This window comes from Budorcas taxicolor, chromosome 11 (genome assembly GCF_023091745.1).
Source record: "Budorcas taxicolor isolate Tak-1 chromosome 11, Takin1.1, whole genome shotgun sequence".
Classification (NCBI taxonomy): Eukaryota; Metazoa; Chordata; class Mammalia; order Artiodactyla; family Bovidae; genus Budorcas; species Budorcas taxicolor.
Genome location: NC_068920.1, coordinates 153772886 through 153793615, shown reverse-complemented (window position 1 = coordinate 153793615; position 20730 = coordinate 153772886). Strand labels below are relative to the sequence as shown.

At 45.5% G+C, this 20730-nt stretch overlaps 1 protein-coding gene across 3 annotated transcripts in view; it reads left to right on the top strand.

The window, feature by feature from the left end:
- The window catches only part of DENND1A (DENN domain containing 1A), a 540190-nt gene that overhangs the window by 476259 nt on the left and 43201 nt on the right, over positions 1 to 20730 (top strand). For all 3 annotated transcript variants that reach the window (XM_052647633.1, XM_052647632.1, XM_052647635.1), the window contains exons 17-19: positions 1009 to 1080; positions 2285 to 2341; positions 10587 to 10718. In XM_052647633.1, the coding sequence (XP_052503593.1) occupies positions 1009 to 1080; positions 2285 to 2341; positions 10587 to 10718 (261 nt within the window). The remainder of the gene's footprint in view (positions 1 to 1008; positions 1081 to 2284; positions 2342 to 10586; positions 10719 to 20730) is intronic.

Below are 20730 nucleotides of genomic sequence, written 5' to 3'. Positions count from 1 at the left end.
CAAACCACCACAAATCTGATTATGTGATGCACTTGGTTAAAAATCGTCTAGGGTGTGGACTGCTCATGCTGGCCTTCTATGATTGACCCCGTCTGGCTCTCAGTTCCACTCGCCAGTCTTCCTATGATGCACTGACCGTTGTTACTCACAGAACATGCCATGGCTTTACAGCTTCTGCGCTTGTTTATGAGCTGCTTCCTATCCCTAGAATGTCCTTATCCACGCTGTCCCCAGTGCAAGCGCCTACTCATCCTTCATGGGCCAAATATTTCATCCTCTGATGCCTTCCCCATCCTGCTACACAATGAGCTGCTGCCACCTGCCTTGTGTGCATGGCCAGTGTGGTTCTTGCCACCTTGGGTGGCACTTGTTTACCCCCCGGCCTGGGGGTCTTTAAAGGCAGAGACCTGCCCTCTAGTGGCTTGGTACCCTCAAAACCTAAACCAGAGCATCCCCACAGTGAGTCCTTACAAACACAGAAAACCAGGGGGAAGAAAGGAGGGTGCCTGACTTAAGGTAGTCACAGTAGCCAGATAACCTTGCCTAATCGGCCCCCAGTTTTCTGCCCCAGCTCAGTGTCAGCATCCATTGTTATTAAACTTATCTTAATGTTGTCCATGGTAACTAGAATTCCTTGAGAAGAAATTCTTGTAGATTTCTTGTAGAATTCCTTGTAGATCACTCCAAAGAAAGCTTTGCTTCAGAGAGCCTGTGATGAGCTTTCCTACCAGCCAGCAGACAGCTGCCAAGCAAAATACTGATCCTGGGGTCCCACCTCAGCTATTTTATCACCATCCACTATTCCCCCTCTGCCCCCGCACCCACCCATAGGGATTCTTCTGTGGTCGGAGTTTAATTGCCCAGGACCAGTCACCATCTAAGCCTGTTCCTCTAATTAAGTTACACACTTTTGAAATGTTGCTTAACTTGATTAAAGAGAAGAGGTCTTTGTTGCTGTTGGCCTACTATATCTTCAGTCCAAATTGCTAACTGACATTTTTATTATAGAAAGGAAGTGGAGCAATTCTGAATACTGTAAAAACGAAAGCAAACCCGGCCATGAAGACTGTCTATAAGTTCGTAAGTACTGGTCTTGGTTCAGGATCCAAACAGATCTGTTCCTAAGCATGACGACAAAACTCTTAGACTGAACCCTGTGTGGCAGAGCAGATTTGGGGGCTGCTGTGTTATTTCCTAAAGCTCTCAAAGCTCTCAGAATTGTTTAGCATTGATGTTTTATGACCAGGTCAGTGACGTTTTTTCATTTAAAATGTTTCTGCACACAGTTGCTGCAATAGAGAAATGGGAGACTACTTGTTTTAGCTTTTCAGATGTAGATGGGGTGGCTAAAATTCCAGCACTCCCTTCTGAAGACCCAGAGGCTGTGGTCTGTCAGGTGTTCTGGTAGACCTTTCCTGTGTGTATCCTCGCTATTATGTCAGAATAAAGCAGCTGCTCTGCAGGTTACTGTAGAATGCTCGTGGTGGGACACATGCCCATTTTTTGGTCCCAAATTCTTCATCATCTCTCTCATCACCGCCCTATAGGAAATGCGTTGTTTGTGAAACTTGTGCCCACAGCAGAGTGAAAATAAGAGAACACACCAGTTCCCGGTGCTCCATCTTTTACGAGTCTCAAGTATTTTTTCTCATGGTTTCTCCTGCTTCCTAATTTGACTCCAAGCTACTTAACTGGGGTGGTTTTGTTTTATTTCCATTTTTAATTTTATTAGTCCTATCTGTGCTTAAATAGTGATTATTTTAATAGGGTGGGTGCCTGCCAAGAGAATCGCACAGGTCGTAGAATGACAGAAAGTCAAAGCCAGGGTGTCTGCTGAAATGAAATTTAAGAAATGGCATCAGAGAAACCCAGTGATATGTCTGTCTGGCCTGGGCAGAAAATTGGTCCTGAAGCCCCGCCCTGGTTAAGTGTAGCGGGTATTCTGAACCTTGCAGCTGGAGAAGCTGCTGGTCTCCTCTTACTGGTAGCTGTCCCCAGGCTGTGGAGATAAATAATTACAGAGAGCAGAAGAGCTTCAGAGGTGGGGAAAAATCAGTGCCATCAAAATGCAGAAAATAAAATCTGTGTAGCCTCTTTAAGGGCTTTTTTTTTAACCTTTCAACATTGTATTTGTTTTCATAGCCATTATATTTTCAACTTGATGATCCCATTTTCCTTCCTTTTTCTAGTAATCAGAGAAGGTGATTCACGATGGACTGAAATCAAGCACAGTCCCTGCTGGAAACAGAAGGGGAATCTTAACTTAAATTAATTTTTCATGCAGGCAAAAGATCATGCAAAAATGGGAATAAAAGAGGTGAAAAACCGCTTGAAGCAAAAGGTACTTGAAGTTCTTATTCAAAATGTATAAGCACCGTGTATGAAATGCGTGGCCACAAAAAAGTACGATGTGATCAATAGAGGCTGTTTGATACAGTGTTGTTAGCACACTTCAAAATGCATTACCAGCTGTCCGGGAGTTTTCACACTGTTATAAATATTCACAGACAAAAAACTGTCTTCAAATAACATTAAGACTGGCTTAAACCCACAAAGGCAAGCAAGTTCAGAGTTACTACTGTTAGTCTGTCCCCTGCTCACCCCACTGGGCTGGCACTTCACCAGGGTCCATACAGACTGGCTCAGCCTCCCCACCCCAGCACTACCAGCTCCTACAGCTGACCTCTGCCCTGGGGCTGGTTGTAACCAAAGTCAAGAAGCACCTCCAGGGAAATGACTGCCGTAGTTCCAGACTGCACGTGGGTTTGAGGAGGACACTGCAGGCTCTGCTCACAGTTGATGTGTGAGACCCAAGGGGCAGGGAAAGACTCTGATTGTCTTCATGGACCATCAGTAAAGTCATATAAAATCATACAGACTACATCCTGGCTAAGAGTGCCTCTACCTGATTCTCTAGACTTGTGCAGGGAAGTTGCTATAACAGAGAGGGCATCTTTGTATTATTATGACTATCAGCATCAGTATTAGCGTTGCTACCCTTCATTAAGCACTTTCTAAGGATGGTCCAGGCCAGGAGCTTTCACATTTAATCCATACAGCCACTCTGGGGGTATTATTCTCATATCCTGTGTAAGGAGACCCTCAGTTCAAAGGTGAAGTAATTTGTTCAAGGTCACACTGGTGGAGCCTGGCAGAGCCAGGATTCAATTCGAGATTCATCTGCTTCAGTGTCTGTGCTCTTATCACTATAGTATTTCATACTGCCTTCTTGAAACAAGTGTTTTGTTTTCCAAAAGATGTTTGGGATCACTTACTTCATTATCTCCACACCCCCAAAATGTGCCAAGTAATAAGGATCTTTGTCTACCTCGGCAGTTTTTTAAAAAATTGAAAGCAGTTTTAATTTTAGAAGTCAGAAAGGACCTCTCATTAACTTGAAATGGTCAAAGGAATTGATTCCTCTAATTGCAAAATAATTTGCTCTTACTAAGCATTCACATTCTTAGTTTCAGCTGGGAGTGAATTTTTAGTAGCTGAGATTCAAGTCCTGGAAATAAAAATCCTGCTAATGTAAATTCAGATAGACCTTTAACTGTGGTCTGTTGCACCCCGCCAGAGACTAGCAGGTGGAATCCTTTACTTGGATGTTATTTAAGTCCCTAAATACACCTTTTTATCTCCTATCCCAGTCACGTGTAACTGAATTGGATTGCAGATGTAAAATGGAGGGACAGGGAGGGCGGAGCTGTCACCAGGCTCTCCTTCCTTGATAACCACATCGGGCTGGTATTAGAAGGTTACTTGGAGTAAGCAGAGAAAGGTCCCCTCCTCAGGCAGAGGACACATGTTGACTCCTTGGTCAGATCTATTCTCTGCCGGCCATCACCTCCTTCCTTGTACACGTAAGCATCAGGCCTTAAGAAAATCCCCTTTTTATGATGGGTAAAATTTCTGCAAATAACCGGTTAAACGGAGGGCTCTTGATGTTGCTCAAAGGTTCACTTAGACAATCTAGATCACTCTTCTCCCCGCCATCTCCCTGCCTCTCCTTGACGGCATCTGAGGCAGAGTCTTCCCTCCCCTGTTCCTCTTCCCCCTGCCAGTCTTCTCAAGAATGGCTTCAGGAGATAATGTTCTATAGAGAGTGTCAGTACATTTCAGGTGACACGAACGGTGAAGGCATTTCATAGAAATGTGGCTTGTCACCATCGGACTGTTGACAGATCTATTAGTGCACCCTTTTCAATTTTCACTTTTCCCCCTTCGGTCTTACAGATTTCTGCAGACTTGATACTTGGCAGTTGTTCTTGGAAGAGCCATTTTGTAATTGAGACTCTAGCACTGTTCAGGACAGACAGGACCAGGTCTTCCACAGGACTCCAGCTCCCTTTCCTGAGCTAATTTAGGATCTGGCTTTGTCTGACCTCTCTCACCGCAGTAGAAAATATTTCCTTGGCTTTTTTACCCCTCTACCTTCCCTTTACATGGCAACATATCTGGGTGGCTCCCCGGATGTATCCTATGTAGGCATCTCAAGTTTGGTTTCTGCTACAAAATCGAGGCTGTTCCCAACAAAGATCTAATTTTCAAATGTACTGGGTTGCCACCTGGCCTCCTCTAACTCTGCATAGCAATGGTGACCCCGCAGATATAATCAAGAACCCAACCTTGCCCTCTTCGCTCTTGCCTTGGGTTTGAATTGCAAATAGAAAATGTGGGGCCGACCTGTGGAGAGGTCAACATGGCGCGTGGAGGTCCATCTCTAATATGACTGAGCAGGGCCCTTCTCCATCCCTCGTTCGTTTGTGCTGCAGACTTTCAAAGCCTCTGAAAGAGGAGCTTTCAAAGTATCCCTGTGACCATTGGCAAATAATTGTTAATAGAGACTGTAGTGTAGCTTTTATTCCATACCTGCTCCGCTTTAGCCCAACAACAAAAAAAGGATGGATAACACATTTCTCTGGATAAATGGAGCAAGGTGGTCAAATTCTTCTATAGCTTGGCCTTCTTTGAAGTTTAACTTGCTCAAAATTAGGAAGAAGAAATGGCAAGGAATGCTACCCAGCCATCATTTTCTAAAGGGAAAATCAGTGCTTTCGTCCAGAGCCCCTCCCCACCAGACCTGGCCTGTTGGGAGGATGCTGCGTGGCTAGGCTGTGGCTCTCAACAAACCTCCTTCTATTGCAGTGTTGTACACCACTGCACCAAATGCCCTCTTTTAAAAACAGTAGCTATTCACACACTCCTTCTTTCCTATGAGGAACATTAAAATATTTATGTAAGGATGTCCTTTTTTTTCTTCTTCTTTTTTTTTACCTATTGGAGAACCCCTGAAAAATAATATTTTTTTCTTCAGTATAAAATTAAAATGATTGAGTCAATTGGCCCATTTCACAGCCTTTTTTTCTTTTTTTTTTTTTGGCCATACCATACAGCTTGAGGGATCTTAGTTCCCCGACCAGGGATTGAACCCGGCCCAGGCCACAGCTGTGAAAGGGCCAGGTCCAAACCAGTGGACTTCCAGGGAATTCCCTCACAGCCCTTTTTAAATATTTGATCTTTTAAAGATAAATCGAGCTTGTTGATTCAGAGTTTGTGTGAGTGAAAGGAGCAGATTCACAGTTGAGTCAGTGAAGATTTGAGTTTGCGGCGAAACTTTTCCTCGTGTATTGAAGGGAGTGAGGCAGCACCTTTGGGGCTGGGAGACCCAGGTAGACTCTTGTAGGACAGACGTTTTCACACCGTATCACACAACTGTCATCTCCCTGTCTCTGCTGCAGCCTCAAATCACAGAAATTCCAACTCTGGATACTATTTTGCTATTAATATTCATACTGTAGTTTGCATTTGCTGTAGCGTAAAGTAGAATGGAAAAGAAGGACACTGTGCAAATCCAAACATGGAGACTGGGAAGCTAAGTCAGAGACACGAGGCCCCAGCCTCACACCCATGAGAGCCTTCAAACCCCTTGCTCTGCGGTGTGGTGTTGGGGATAAGACAGATAAGCCGGATTCAGTCCTGCCAGTTTTTCTCATTTATAAAGTAGGGGAAATAGAGATCTTTACTGGACTGTTGTAAGGACTAGAAGAAATAATGGGTTTAAACAGCAACACATAGTAGCCATTTGGCAAATGGCAGATTCCATCCTGTCTGTCTTCTTCTATCCCACATCTGGAGCGGCTGGCCTGCCCATGCACCCGTGTGCGTGTACCCGGAGAGTATGGCTGGGCTGGGAACCTCTCCCTTTTGGTCCTCCACACAGCCACCAGAGTAGTCTTCCAGGCACCCTGCTCCCTGCCTCCCATGGGCCAGGAATGTTCTCCTGGAATCTCTGCCTCATGAAGTCATATAGCCTCAGCTCCCTCACCCCAGCTCCCACCCAAGGCCACGCCAAGCCCCCTTCTTCCTCTGGGTTCCCGTCTCAGGACTCCTCCTAGGGACTTTGTCCCTGCCTTCTCCACAGGCAAACGGAGATTAGATCCCAGGCATGATCTCTGATTCCAGCCTGGGGAAGGTGATAGAAATTGTATTCTTTTCTGACTCCTTTGTTGACCAAGGGATGGGAACTAACAATCTCCCAGCTCTGAACAGAGCCATGGGAGAAATCTACCAACCTTCAGCGGCCTCTTACCCGCAGCTCCATCTAGTGTCTTCCTCCTGTGTGACTCTTCAGGAAGGAATAGATTTTCCCTGCCTGTTACCTTCTTAAGGACATTTTGAGCATTTACCAAAAAAAAAAAAAAAAAAAAAATGTGGAGAAAATTCAACAAATCAATAAGGAAAAAAGGAAATCCTGACCATTTCTCAAAACACTAAATATTTCCTGCACATGTTGTTTTAAATAGCCACATACAGCGATAGACGTACATACATTCATTAATCCCATTACTAGACACTTCAGTTAGTTCCAGTGTTTTCTAGGCAAACATCCTCATAGGTAAACCTTGCAGGAATTCTTAATTATTTCATCTGGATAAATTTCTGAAAGTAGATTTAGTGGGCCAGAGGCTCTTTCCTCTTTTAGGGTCTTGATAGGAATTGCAGCTTGTGTTCCCACCAGAAAAGTATGAGAGTTTTACCATTCCCTTTGCTGATGGCATCTCAGTTAATCTTAAAGGACAATTTCTTTCATCACAGGTACCAAGTGTCGTGTTTTTGGATCCATGCAGTATGTAAGATCTCTGCTGGTACCTGCAGAAGAGGGTGTGAACTGGCCCTGTTTCTTTCCTGACTGGGACTTCTCCCTTTCTGCTCTCTAGGATCCTGGGAGGAAGCAGTTTTCCTACCCCAGGTGAAAGAAATAGTGAAGAAGTTAACAGATTAGTGGGGCGGGCCCCAGAACTTTGTAAGAAATCTTGGGCACCTTTGGGTCTTTTAACTAAAGAAAATTAACATATGTATTGATGCACAAGCACATGTGTATACTGGACACATTTGGCTTCCAAATGTTCTATTCAACTTTACAACGATTTGTTGTGATAGGGGTTTCTGAGGACAAGGTCACATCTGATGAGTTTTTGAGCACCTCCTTGACTCAGAATACCTTCTCTTGTGCTGTTGTCGTGGGTCCATATGGTATAAATCACAATGCCCTGGGCTCCTCCGCTTTCTAGCTGTGTGGTCTTGGGTAACTTGCCCTCTCTGAGCCCTGTTTCCTCACCTATAAAAGAGCGATAATCCCATTTACTTTGTGGTTCTTGTGGAAGCTAAGTGTGATAGTGAAGGTCAAGGGTCTGGAGAAGTGACTGCAAGTAGTAGGCACTCAGTACAGGGACAGGGAAGCGCTTCCTTTTAGATGGTGCTTTTTCCATTTTGCAGGGAAGAAGTCTCATGTTCAATTTGCACAGGACTTAGACATTTTTCAAAGCTTCCTCACATCTCATCTCATTTAACCCATTCTCTTAGCAGCTTTGAAGTTTGCCAAGCAGATGGTGGTCTCCCTGTTGTAAAAATAAAGAAATAGGTACAGAGAGGTTGAGTGAATTGGAAAGATCGGATAGCTAGTTAATGGTAAAAACAAAACCTAGGACATTTTTACTTGAAATTTTAACTTAAAAATTTAAGCTAAGACACTTTGCCCAAAACTACCACAGACATTTTAAAAAATAGTTATCATCTTATAGTTTCCATTACTCTCAATATTTTCTTACTAGCTTACCTTACTGCTTCGTGTCTTTATTTTTCTCCCCAACCAGTCACATACAGTGCAATACTTTTCCTAAACAAAAAGTGAATTGTTTTGTTTGGCTTTATTTAACCTCTTATGTATGTCCTCTCAGTAACCCCACTGGATCCATAATGCCCCTTGTGCCCTTTGTTACTTTCTGGCACAGAAGGAGTCCCTCCCTCTCTTTGTTCCACTTGACCTGAGCACCTTTGGGCAGCCCCTTTCCAAGAGAGCTGTTTCTAATTGGCTGGCGGCAGCTTCTCTCATCACTGAGCCTCAGCCTGGCTGAGGCCGGGGCCACTTGGTGCAAGCCCTACCTAGCAAAACCAAGAGGTCACCATCTCCATGTGTTGTTACCAAGCAGCACAGAGACTCAGCTGGGTGTATGGAGTTGAGTATATAGAGAGGAGGGGTGGGGGAGCAATCCCTATTGTTTATTTATTTTTATTAAAGTATGGTTGATTTGGGGCTTCCCTTGTAACTTAGTCAGTAAAGAATCTGCCTGCAATGCAGAAGACCTGGGTTTGATTCCTGGGTTGAGAAGATTCCCTGGAGAAGGAAATGGCAACCCACTCCAGTATTCTTGCCTGGAGAGTCCCATGGACAGAGGAGCCTGGCAGGCTACAGTCCATGTGGTCTCAAGAGTCGGACAGAACTTAGTGACTAAACCACCATAGTTGATTTACTCCCTGTAGTTTATTGAGTGCCTTGTTAGTAGGTACTCAGGTATTATTATTGAGTATCATACAGAGGACACTCCTGAGGAAAAATGTTCTAGACATTTATGTTGCTTAATCATCTTTATTCCTCATAGGTACCATAGCTCCATTTTACAGGTGAGGAGACTGAGGCTCAAAGATGTTCCTTGTGTCTTCTTTAATGCATTATTATTTAGTAAGGGATCACTTTCCTCCACGTGCCACCATTCTCTCTATTTAACTCAGTAAGAACAATCAATTGTCAAGCCTTTTATGTGCAGAATTTAATGAGTACTAAGGGTATGTGTCTTGTCGACCAAAATGTGTATTTGTTTTTGCCATGAAAAGAGTTCAGTTCAGTCGCTCAGTCGTCTCTTTGCAACTCCATGGACTACAACATGCCAGGCTTCCCTGTCCATCACGAACTCCCAGAGCTTGCTCAAATTCATGTGTATTGAGTCAGTGATGCCATCCAACCATCTCATCCTCTGTCTGTATTTATTATTTTATTCTGGCTGTAAGTTATTTTTACTTAGAAAAAAAAAGATTTAAATGTTTTTTACTTGTACATTTATTCTCTGCCTTCATTCAACTTTCTTGACTTGAATAAAACCATATGGCCCACACTGCACAAGTCGGCACCATCCACATCCCAAAGAACCCACGGGGATAGTCAGCTGCCAGCGTTAGGGAAAGGAGCATCACTGCTTTTTGCACATTGTGCTTTTTCTTTACCTTAAAATTCGACTTTATTTATCACAAGCACAAATTAAATGTGAATTTCTAAATTAAAAAAAAGATGACACTGGCTCCCTAAATTTTCTCCAGGTCATAGAATCCCAACTCAGATTTAAGTGTCTGTCTTCATTCTCTGCCGAAAAGACCGGGGCTAAGGAGGGAGCAGAAACACACGGTTTTCACAAACAGCAACGTCATCAGTGAACAAATGCGTAGAAAATGTCCACACTCACAAATCATCAAAGCCATGCAAATTAAAACAACAACAAGGTCTAGCTTTTCACCTCTTAAATTAGCAATACATTTTTAAAACGGTATGGCTAACACGCATGGTGAAACTGATAATACATCCATTGCTGGTAGTTGGTGTAAATTGGAAAGCAGTTTGGTAGAATGAATAAAAAGCCTTAATAATGTTTATATCTTTTGATCGAGCAATTGCATTCCTATGGATTTCTGTTAAAGAATTAATCTAAAAGAAAGAAAGATGGCAGTGTTTATCCCTGTGATGTTTAAAAAAAAGTTTAAAAAAGATTAGGAGCAATCTAAATGCCCAGTAGTCGTAAAAATGGTTTATTAAATTATTGAGTATCTGCTTAATGAAATATTATGCATCCATTAAAATGATCATTCTAATGACTGTATTGTACCATGGAAATGTTTATAGTAGAAGAAACAGAATGTAAAATTATGCATGAGTTGTGATTGCAAGTAATTTTTAAATGCCTGCATGTGGACAGAGTGAATATATAAAAATTAAAATAACTGCGTGAGGTAGCAGGAGGAAAGGTCTTCTCCACTATTGTGAATTATTATGTTGTCTTTATAATTTAATGTGCATGATTTTGGTTTCCCTAAGTGAAAGGGCCAAGTTAGCCTTCCATTTCCTTATCTCTAGCAGGAGGGTCCGAGAGGGGGGTTCTCTGTCAGGCCTCTTAGCAGTGGGGTGGGAAAGAGCCCCTGAGCTCATGGCAGGGGCCATAACCCAGACACCAACCCCCCAATGGGACTTCTCCCTGCAGGACATCGCTGAGAATGGCTGTGCCCCAACCACAGAAGAGCAGCTGCCAAAGACTGCGCCGTCCCCACTTGTAGAGGCCAAGGACCCCAAGTTCCGAGAAGACCGGCGGCCAATCACAGTCCACTTTGGACAGGTATGTACCTAGCCCCTTGACTGGCCTGGGCTTTCTGTTATGTTTTAGTGGATGATATAGCACATGTAAACAGTTTTTCATTTCAGCTCTCTCAGACAAAACAAAAAACTCCATGGAGTTCTGCATATTATCAAAGGTTCACTTGGGAGAAGCATGTTTCCAAAAAGGTGAATTTTCAGAAATTTTGAGAAGACAGTGTGGCTCTGGTCATAAACCAGCTCAACTGTAAAGTGAAGTCATTAAATGCAGCTGCTGCCTCCCCATTCCAAGGCACTCGGTTTAAGGTGCCTCTGTTAGCTAAGCATCTCATTAGAGCGCTTCAGCATCCCAGGCCCTTCTTTGCGCCTTCAAATAAAAGACAACAAGTGAAGTCTTAAAAAATCAATTAGGAGTTCTTTATTAATACACTTCCTGAAAATCAATATTGGGGGTCGTGCTTCTCAGAGTAAACACCCGCACTATAATTCTTGTGATCCGATTCTGTAACCAACTTTTTTCAACCTGAGCATTTAAAACATTGTTCAGTTGTTTGATTTTTTTTTCCTCTTAAGTAAAACATAGAAACTGAAATTTTTCTTATCCATGTCCTTATCAGTGGTTATATTTTTGGTTAAAAAACATTGTATACCCTCCTCTTCTTCTCTTGAATTGACTCTCTTGATGAGCCAAAGTCATAATTTCTTAATTTGTGAGAAATGGCTCTGTTAGCAAGCTATGACTATAATAAGAATTTGCAGTTATTCATTCTTAAGTCACTTGATTCTGAACCATTAATTAGATGAAGCATGATTAAAATAATCTTCATGATTTTATCTTTAATATGATGCTATGTTATCACCTAAAAGATCTAGAAGCATGCATTCAAATGTTCCTGCTTTTAACAGACATTTATCAAGTGCCTGCTGTGTACCAGACTTTGAGCTATTTAGAAATGAAGGGAACTAATGAAACTGTTGCAGTGGGTTATTATGGTGAGGGATGAGTTTGTTGAAACATAAGAATCTTCTTCTGTAATCAGTATTTTTAGATAATACATTTATACATCTTAAACTTGGAGATATCCATCCCCCTTTTCTGATTTTACACTTTAAAGGGATGTTATAAAAACTGAAATGTAGTATAGGAAAGAGGTATCCACAGGGCAGTGCTCACTTGATTAATGATTATCTTCAAATTTCATCGGTGTTTGCACCCCAAGGAGCTGCCCCTTCCTGGGGTTCAGGCCTTGTTGAAGGAATCTGCACCCTAGTTCCCTGACTGTGTTTGCTGAAAGCGCAGCCCCAGTCGGTCGGTTGTCGCCAGCATGGCATTCCAGAGCCAGCTTCCTGCTTTCCTTTGTCCTCATTCCTGCACACACTAACCTTCCCATGAAAAGAGCCCCTCTCTGGAGTTTGGAGCCCATTACAGAGAAAGAGGGGGCGGGGGAGAGGGATTTCATGGTGTTAAACATTCCATTTTCGAAACACAAAAAAGGAGGCCCTATTTGAAATGGAGAAAGACCTTCTTTCCATTTCAGCAAGAAGTAGAGATGCTTTAATGTCATTCCCAGCTAAATGCAGAATAAGAGTGTGTGCACGCACGGGTGGGGGATAAACAATTAAAAAAGCCACCCCAAACTCTGTTGAAATAAGAGCTGTCTGTGCCTTCACAGGTCTGTAAACTGGAGAGGATGAAAGTGGCTTTTTTTCCCCGTTTGTCACTTCCCTCACGTGGCTGCCAGCATTATGCAAGTGTACAGGAAGGCAGGGTTTTTTTTTTTTTTAATGCATGCATGCGGATTAAGGTCAAGCCCCAAGTATCAGCCATGCAGCGGGCTCTCCCTTCCAGCTGCAGCCACAGAGCCTACCCACAGCCGCGAGATGCCTTAATTGAGACGTGCTGTCAAAGTGACAAACACATTTGCATATAGTCTACACTCTATTTATTTTCTCTGGAAAGGTCTACAGTCTGCTGTTGGTTGAACATTCTTAATCAGTTTGCTGTAAGTGAACTGCCAGCCAGCTCACTTGTGCCACAGCTTCTTCATTAGGTGACAGATTAGCGGCAGGGGGGATGGGCCAGGGAAACCCAAGACCCCTTTCTTTTAACTCTTTCCAGCTTTGCCCTGGTGCTAGCTTGGCCTTCAGTCCTCCCCTGGGTGCCTGCTTTGATGAACCATTGCCCAGAATAGGCAGTGTTTCTAGAGCACCTCCTACCGGCAGGCATGTGTTTCAGGGGCCATGCATTCTCAAAGAAGCCTTTTGAGTTCCATTTCAGAGTTTTTTGCCACACTCTCCTCTGTACTCTATCTGTACTATTTTTTTTTTCACTTCATATTTTTCTTTAAACAGACTCCAACCTGACGTTTATACTAATCTGACATTTTACTCTCTTCTTAAGCAGTGATGTTGATAAACCCATAGATTATCGGTACTGGCCCAATATTTTCATAAGGTCTATCTAAAAAAATAAGGTCCATCCATGTATTACCTAAACTACTCATATAGCCCAATAGTACATATTCTCCTTTTGGAAAACTTGTGTCATTTCTGCCATACCCCTCTGAGGAAGAGATCCTTAGCTGTATTTCGAGCCAGAGTCAGAGCTCAGGGACCTTCCCAGGACCATATTGCAAGCACAGGACGGTTCACCTCCAGAGCCCACTTCAGTTCCCTCACCAAGCAGAGACATCAGCTTCTGTTTGAAATGTCCAGTAAAGCTACTGTGTTCCGGAAAAATAATTTAAGCTAGCCAGACAGTGCACACTAACCTCAGAAAGACCATTGCCTTGAGTCTGTGTTCCTGTAGATTTCATTCTTTAAGAACAGTTAGCTTTCCACTGGAGGCAGAGACTAGTGAGGTCTTGATTACATTCATCCTTCCACCTTGCAAATTTAGTGCCCGTGAAGCCAGCCAGGGGACTCCATGGAGACCTGTGGCCGGTTGCAGCAGGGCAGGGGGGAGGGGTGTTGCAAGGGGGGTTGGCCTTTGCAGAGCCCTCAGGGGAGAAAAGGTGCTTTCTTACCTCTGCTTCACTGGAGCTTCCTCTTTCAAGGCTATGACCATTTCTTCCTTTGATTCTGCATCTGTTCATCCATGTGTAAAATAAATAAATAGATAAGTCCTTGTGGGACATAATAAGGGTGACAGACCAGCAAATGGACAGCCCAACCCAGAGTGATGAGAACAGTGAGAGAGGTGAGCTCAGGGCTCTCTGAGGGCCCCCACAGGGACTCCTCTTCACCTGCAGGCCCATTGTCGGTAGACCTAAGCTGGGCCCTGTAACTAAAAGACAACAAACTGAACTGTCTAGCCTTTCATTTCTTTTCTAAAGCAGACATAATGTAACACCACTCACAGTTCATCATGAGCCATGTCGATGGTTCCAAACAAGGGCAAGTAAATGGATTTTTAGTTAGCCTCTGCCTCCTTATCTAATTTCTTTAAAGAGTTCAAAAGTCTCTGACTTGAGACTATCTTTTCCTACCTTGGAAAATGTTTAGGTCTAAGGAGGCTGTAAATAACTTTTTTTCTCTCAAGTTCAGAATCAAATGAGAAAGAAGGCCCAGGAGACAGTCAAATGAGATAAGGATGCCAGTTTTTTGTTTTTTTACCAAGGCTAAAAGGAGAATATGGCTTTAGACCTGAAGCCAAATGGGCTTGCTCAAACCTCATCTCTGAATTGAAAAGACTGAGCTATGCCCCATAGGAAATGTGGGCAATTTCAGGCAATGCCCAGGGTCCCTGTGCATGGCAGCTGTGTGTGTGGTGAGGCGGGGGTTGGGGGCATGGCACCAGGAGCACAGGGCATGCTCAGTTCCATCTCCCAGACTCAGTGGAGACGCTCTCCTCTCCTGGCAGCTGAGAGCCAGAGAGAACCTGAGGAGTCCCCGTGCTTTCCTCTCCTGGATGGAGAAGTGGGCCTTCTCTCCTCTCTGTGGCTGGGGAAGGAGTGAGGAAGCCCCGCCCTCCCCAGCAGGGTCTGGGCATCCCTCAGCCAGACATCTTGCCTTAACTCTTCCCCCTCTGAGGAATCAGCAGAGGGAGCACCCCCTGGAAACTGCTGTGCTCCCTGTGTTTAATTAGGTGGACAAGCTACTTGGTACTTTCACTTCTCTACTCATCTAATTTTTTTTTTTTTAAACTTGGAAGACATTTACATTTATTTTTACCTTCCCACGTCACCAGTCATGGGTGCGAGTGGCTTGTATCTCTATCGGGAAACGATGGCACTCTCGAGTGACTGTTAGATCCAACGGAGGACTCAATCTTTGGTCACATCATTCGGGGCTCCTGGATTTGGCCCCATCAGCCCCTCTTTGAAAAGACCTATGTACTAATTTAGTTGAATCTTTTGTTTTCTTTGGCTGCACTGGGTCTTAGTTGTGGCACACAGAATCTTCCTTGCAGCGTGTGGGAGCTAGTTCCCTGACAAGGCATCAAACCTCAGTCCCCTGCATTGGGAACACACAGTCTGGACCACTAGGGAAGTCCCTTAATTGAATCTTTGACATCAAGTGGTAAGGAAGATGGGCTCATAAACATCATACAGATGGGGAAACAGGCCCAGAAGATGTTTGCTTGAATTAGGAGCTAATTCTTATTCCACCAGCAGCAGCAGCCCTCTTCTCTCAACTGAGTACAGCTCTCCCTCCCTGGCTTTGGGGACTGCACTGATAGTGGCACCCAGGGACACTGGATTCTAGTCCTGGACACGTGCTGCTGTGTGCCATGGGCCTCAGCCGGAGACTGGGCCTTCTCAGGAAGTGGGAGGACAGGGCAGACCCACTCTAGGACCCGCTTCATTGTGTTACCCCTAGTTGATCCTACAAACAAAGTAATTGCCTGCTTTCCAATCTGATAGAATCCAAAAAAAATGTGCACTGAAACGTGTCTATTCTCCCAGTTGAGCAAAGCTTTGTAAACCTCTTTAACGTAAGTTTGAAAAGCCAGTTAAACCAAAGCTCAAACTAAGCACTACCATGGCTTCTGGAGGCCTGGGATGGAGTGGTTTGGATTTACCCTTGGGATCTGCTCCTGGAATGCGGTTGCCTGTTGTCTGTGCATGCGGAGAGTTCTGACTTTACAAGCGTGAGCCAGGCTGTTTAGTGCCAGGCTCACGCTGGGCTGGAGAAGCTGCCCTGCCAGCGAATACCTTCCTGGCACCCTCAGCTCTGAGGAACCCCTCCACCCCGTTGGGCTTAGAAGTCACACACAGTTCCCTTCAACTCTGCCGTTGCCTCCCACACACCTCCAACCGAGGTTTGCATCCTTCTCGACACCTCACCCACAGGCTGAGGGTACACTCCCACCTACACGTGCCCCTCCTCCTCTACCTCCCACCGCAGTGAGGTCCATCCAGGAACCTGGGTCTGCTCCCCACCACCCTTCAAGCCTCTCCCTTCTGCCCCCTGACACTGCCCTGTCCCTCACCTGTCCACACCTCTGTCACAGCAGTGGGTCAGGCTGTGTTACCGCTCACTTGCACTGAGCCACAGCCTCCTAACTGACCTTCAGACTCAGCTGCACTGCATCCCCATAGAGCCTCACTTGACCCACACACCAGTGGCCGTGCCACCTCCCTGCCCCTCGCCTCCCCTGAAGTTTCCCCATTACCCTTGACATAGACCATGAGGCCCGTGATGATCTATCTGCCTGTCTGCCCTCAGAGCTGGTCCCTTTCGTGAATCCTGCCAACTGAGTTGGTTGCTCCTTGTCTTTGTGCTACCTCAGAACTTGGCACACGCAGTGCATCTCACATAGCTTTGTAATCATATCTTTAATGCCTGCCTGTCTCCCCCAATGAGAATGTGAACCTGGAACGTCCACCAGAGGGCTTGGCACTGACCTGGCCTTCAGTAAACATCTTAAGGTTTTATTATTTATGTGGATTTTTAAATTGATTAATAATTGATTATCATTTAAGTACTTTCTGTGTATCCAGGTTATTTGGTTTTATTTCAGTTGCTATCCTTATAATTCCATTCACTTGGAAAAAGGAAAATGAATATTCCGTTAGTGGTCAAAAGCAAATTCCAAATCATTTTCCATAAATAAGGGTTTTGTTTCCAAGTAGAAACAGATTTGTATTATAGGAATTTAGATCCTGTCTCATTCCATTTTGTGTTTTTATGAGCTCCTAAGGGCTAGTCTTAAATGCCCCAGGAAAAGAGGGGAAGTAAGGGGGCCCTGGGACACCCCAGACTCCCAAAATGAGTGGACTTGGAGAGGAGGAGAGCTGGGGAGAGAGCAGGCAAGGAAAGGGAAGGTCCAGTGCCCCTTGAATTCTTCCCAGAAAGCAAAGATTTCATCTGTAAAAGAGACTAAGCTGTATAACCAAATGCAAAATATGAACTTGGATGTGTTTTTTTAAGCATCAAAGATATTCTTTGAAAAGTTGGGAGATCTGAAGATGGACTGGGATGTTAGGTGACGTGATAGAGCTATTGTTGATGTCATGGTTTTTAGGGGCTTATCTTTATGCCTCAGGGGTGCACACTTTGGTATTTAGGTGATGTCTGAAATTTGCTTTCAGAATGGTATGGCCAAAAAATTACACACACACACATATGTAACAGCCATTCACAGAGAGAGAGAAAGTAAGTATGACAGCCCCCACCATGCCCCCAGGAGTTTAGCTGCTGAAAGCCAAAGGCTGATCAGCTGATGAAAGTAGTGTGGTTGAACGTAAAGCATAGATTTTAGCATCAGGCAGCTCTGGGCCAAAATTTTCAGTTCTGGCACTAACAAGCTGGTAACCTGCCCTCAGTAACTTAACCTCAGTGAGATCAGTTTTCTCAGCTTTAAGGTGGGGACAATAATATTCACATCACAGGTCCTTATAGGGATTAAGCGAGGCACCGTCTGCCTGGCTCTGTGCTGCACATGTGCTCAGTAAACATCAGTCTCTTCCTCCAGTGGAGCAGAAGCAGAGCCAGATGTCAGTCACCCACAGACAGGGCCTCCCAGTCAGCCTGTCTTCCCAGCACCCAGCGTCTCTCAGAACATACACCCCTCAGTGGCAGCCACCCCAGCTCAGGCACACATGTAACTGACCCACGTGCCTACACTCTTGTGGAAAGTCAGCACTAAACCGAGGAGAGCTGGCATCGTGGGGCAGAGGGAGAGGCGCTGGGGGCACAGCCAGGAGATGGTGCCCAAGTCTGACTCAGACACACGAGCGGCAGGGCCCAGGGCGCAGGTTGGGGCACCAGGCATGAGTGAGAAGCGAACATCGTGGTCTGCCGGCCAGAGTGCCTTCTTGGCCTGACTTACCAGCCGCGCCTGCACAGACCACGAGGCAGAGCCCTCTGGAGGCTGCCCCTTCAATCCCTGTTGTTTCCAAATGATATTTCCCCCTTTTCCATCACTCCTTTTTCCACTCTTTCAGCCATAACTTTGTGTGAAAAAGCAGGCACATCTGGGGTGGTCTCCGGCTCCATTCCCACCAGCTCCTGCGTGCCCGCAGCAGGGTGACTGGAAGGCAGCTGTGCCCTCAGCGCCGGCAGGCAGCTGCAGAGCTCTTCTGACTCACTGCCATCACCCAGAGTGGTGGTGGTCCCTTGTGGGTTTGTCGGGTCTGTCTGGAGAGGGCGACTGGTGGGACACATGTGGCCTCACTTTCCCAAAAAGTCCAGGTAGCCCAGAGACAGCTTTCTGATGCAAAATTAACAAGGCCAGGCTTTGCTCCTGTAGCAGCCATGTTCGACTTCAAGAGGAAAAACTTGCCAATCAAAAAAGGGAGGTCAAATTCTGGAAATTCATAAGGATTGAGTTGAAAATCCAAGCAATTTCTTATTAAACATATGATGTTGCCTTCTCAGATAGTATTCCTCTTGCCACAGGGAGTTCAAGGGCTCCTGGCATGCCATGGAAGGGCTGAGCAGTATCAACAGCCAAATGAAAATACAGGTTCAAAATTGCAATTTGCTTTCTAAGCTCCACCACCTGACTTCAATTCAGCACAAGTGAAGAGGACTGCAGAGGGCTAGGGGGCAGCATCCACCCCGCTTCTGCTAGGTCTTGGGCACTTTCACAGCAGTTGGAGCTCCTCTTATGGTTGAAGAGCAGTGAAGGAGTGGAGGGCAGCTGTGATGTTGAATTGCTCACCACGTGCCAGGCACCTCGCTAAGACCTGGAGAAGTGGGTCTGTGTCCCAATTCAGGTGCCAGGCTGGACAATTCCCACAGGTTAACCCACTTAGTTCTTTCAGCCACGGCTGGGTCTCAGGTATTGTCTCCTCTGCAAGGCCCAGAGAGGTTAGGGGATTAGCCAAGGTTCACAACTCAGAAGCACAGTCAAGATTCAAAGCCATTTGTCTATTAATAGACCTCAGGTTCAAACCCCAGCTCTGTGCTAAAAACCTGGCAGATTCCTGCTGGGTTTGTCATGATGGGGTTTATGCAGCAGCCTAGGCAGGTGACCCAGGATCCCAGGATGTTGAACCACAGGTAATCCTTGTTCCTAGTTTCCTTCCAGACCCCAGGCCTTCTTTAATGTTTCTGTGCCTCAGCTGACACCAACACGAGAAAGCCAGTATCCTGCACCTGGTGTACACTGCACACCAAACCCATCGCTGGACACCAAAGGCACACTGGGTGCTTTCTTGGGATTTGCATGCAAGGTAGAAACTGGACATGTGTAGAGGTTAGTACTGAGGGTGGCAGGAGCTGGTCCAGTCCCCAAGACCAGGGAATCTACATCAGTTAGGCTACTTTGGTTTGCAAGGGACATAAACCCCAAAAGAGAAATTGTTTCCTCATACCAGCTTCAAGTATGGCTTGATCCAGATATTAAATCTCATCAATCAGACCTGTATTTGGCTGCATTTGGCTTGGCCTCCTCTGCTGGTGCCATTCTCAGGGGACTTTACCTTCCTGGTGGCCAGGTAGCTGCAGCAGCTTCCAGCCATAACCTGCCAGGAGCAAGACAGCGGGAGTCACTTCCTAGTGACTGCCACAGGAAGCATGAGGTCACACGCCGGTCTCAGAGCCCGTCATTGTGGCCAAGGGTTCCCTGGGTGCCAGAGGTAGGGCTCTTCCTGAAACACACACTAAGAAGTGAAGGAAGGGTGGTTCCTAGAAAGGAAATCAGAGGTCCTGTTATCAAAAGGGCAAACAGATTAAACTGATAAGTGTGCACAGAGGCCAAACAGGAGCCATCGTCCCAGGCCCTTGTCCTCTTGTCTGATGGCAGAGAAAAGTTCATACACAGAACGGTGGGCAGTCTTGAAATCAAGAGCATACATGGTGGAGAGTCAGGGTCAGAGGTCAACCAGGTACCAGATAGAGAGGGGACAAGCGAGTGCATGGCAGGGAGGTAGGAATCAGGGCTCTCAGGTTACAGAGATGGACACAGTCGCCTGTGACAGCTTCCAGGGAGTGGGGTGTGCCAGGTCAGCGGCAACCAGGGCCCAGGAGCAGAGAAAGAGCCAAGGTCACTTGTTCAACAGATAATCATGGATACGCATTCTGTTCCACACTTGTGAAAACATTGATGATCACACGGCCATATCTTGCCTTCAGGGGCCCACAATGTCACAGTAAGTGGTTCAGTGTCATCCTGTGGACAGAATCCATCTGGTGTGTGATCATGTCATGGGCCGTCTCAAAATTCCTTTTTGTTTGTTTTAAACACCAACCAGTTTGGTTGGGCGGGGGTGATTCCCTGCCAACATGCTCAGGAGGCGCCCATCATCTCATCACTGCTGACTTGCTGGAGATTCCTGTAGAGTAGGTGCAAAGTTTAATGAAGGCCCTTGCTCTCCATCAGCTTCAAGGACTGGGCAGAGAGCTCGTTGGCCTAGTTTATGTGGAGCAGCTTTCTTCAGGCCATGTCTCAGATACTTGGTGAAGGTTCTGAACCTGAGAGACCAAACACAGCTGTCGTTGTAGCCTGTTCTAGGAGGGGGTAGCAACTGACTTCAACTAAGCCCTGGAATTCCCTACACCTTGCCCACGCACTCCCCATGGCCTTCTCTGGCCAGTTGCAGTAGAGAATTCTTGCCTTCTGAACCATTCCTTTGGCCCAAGGT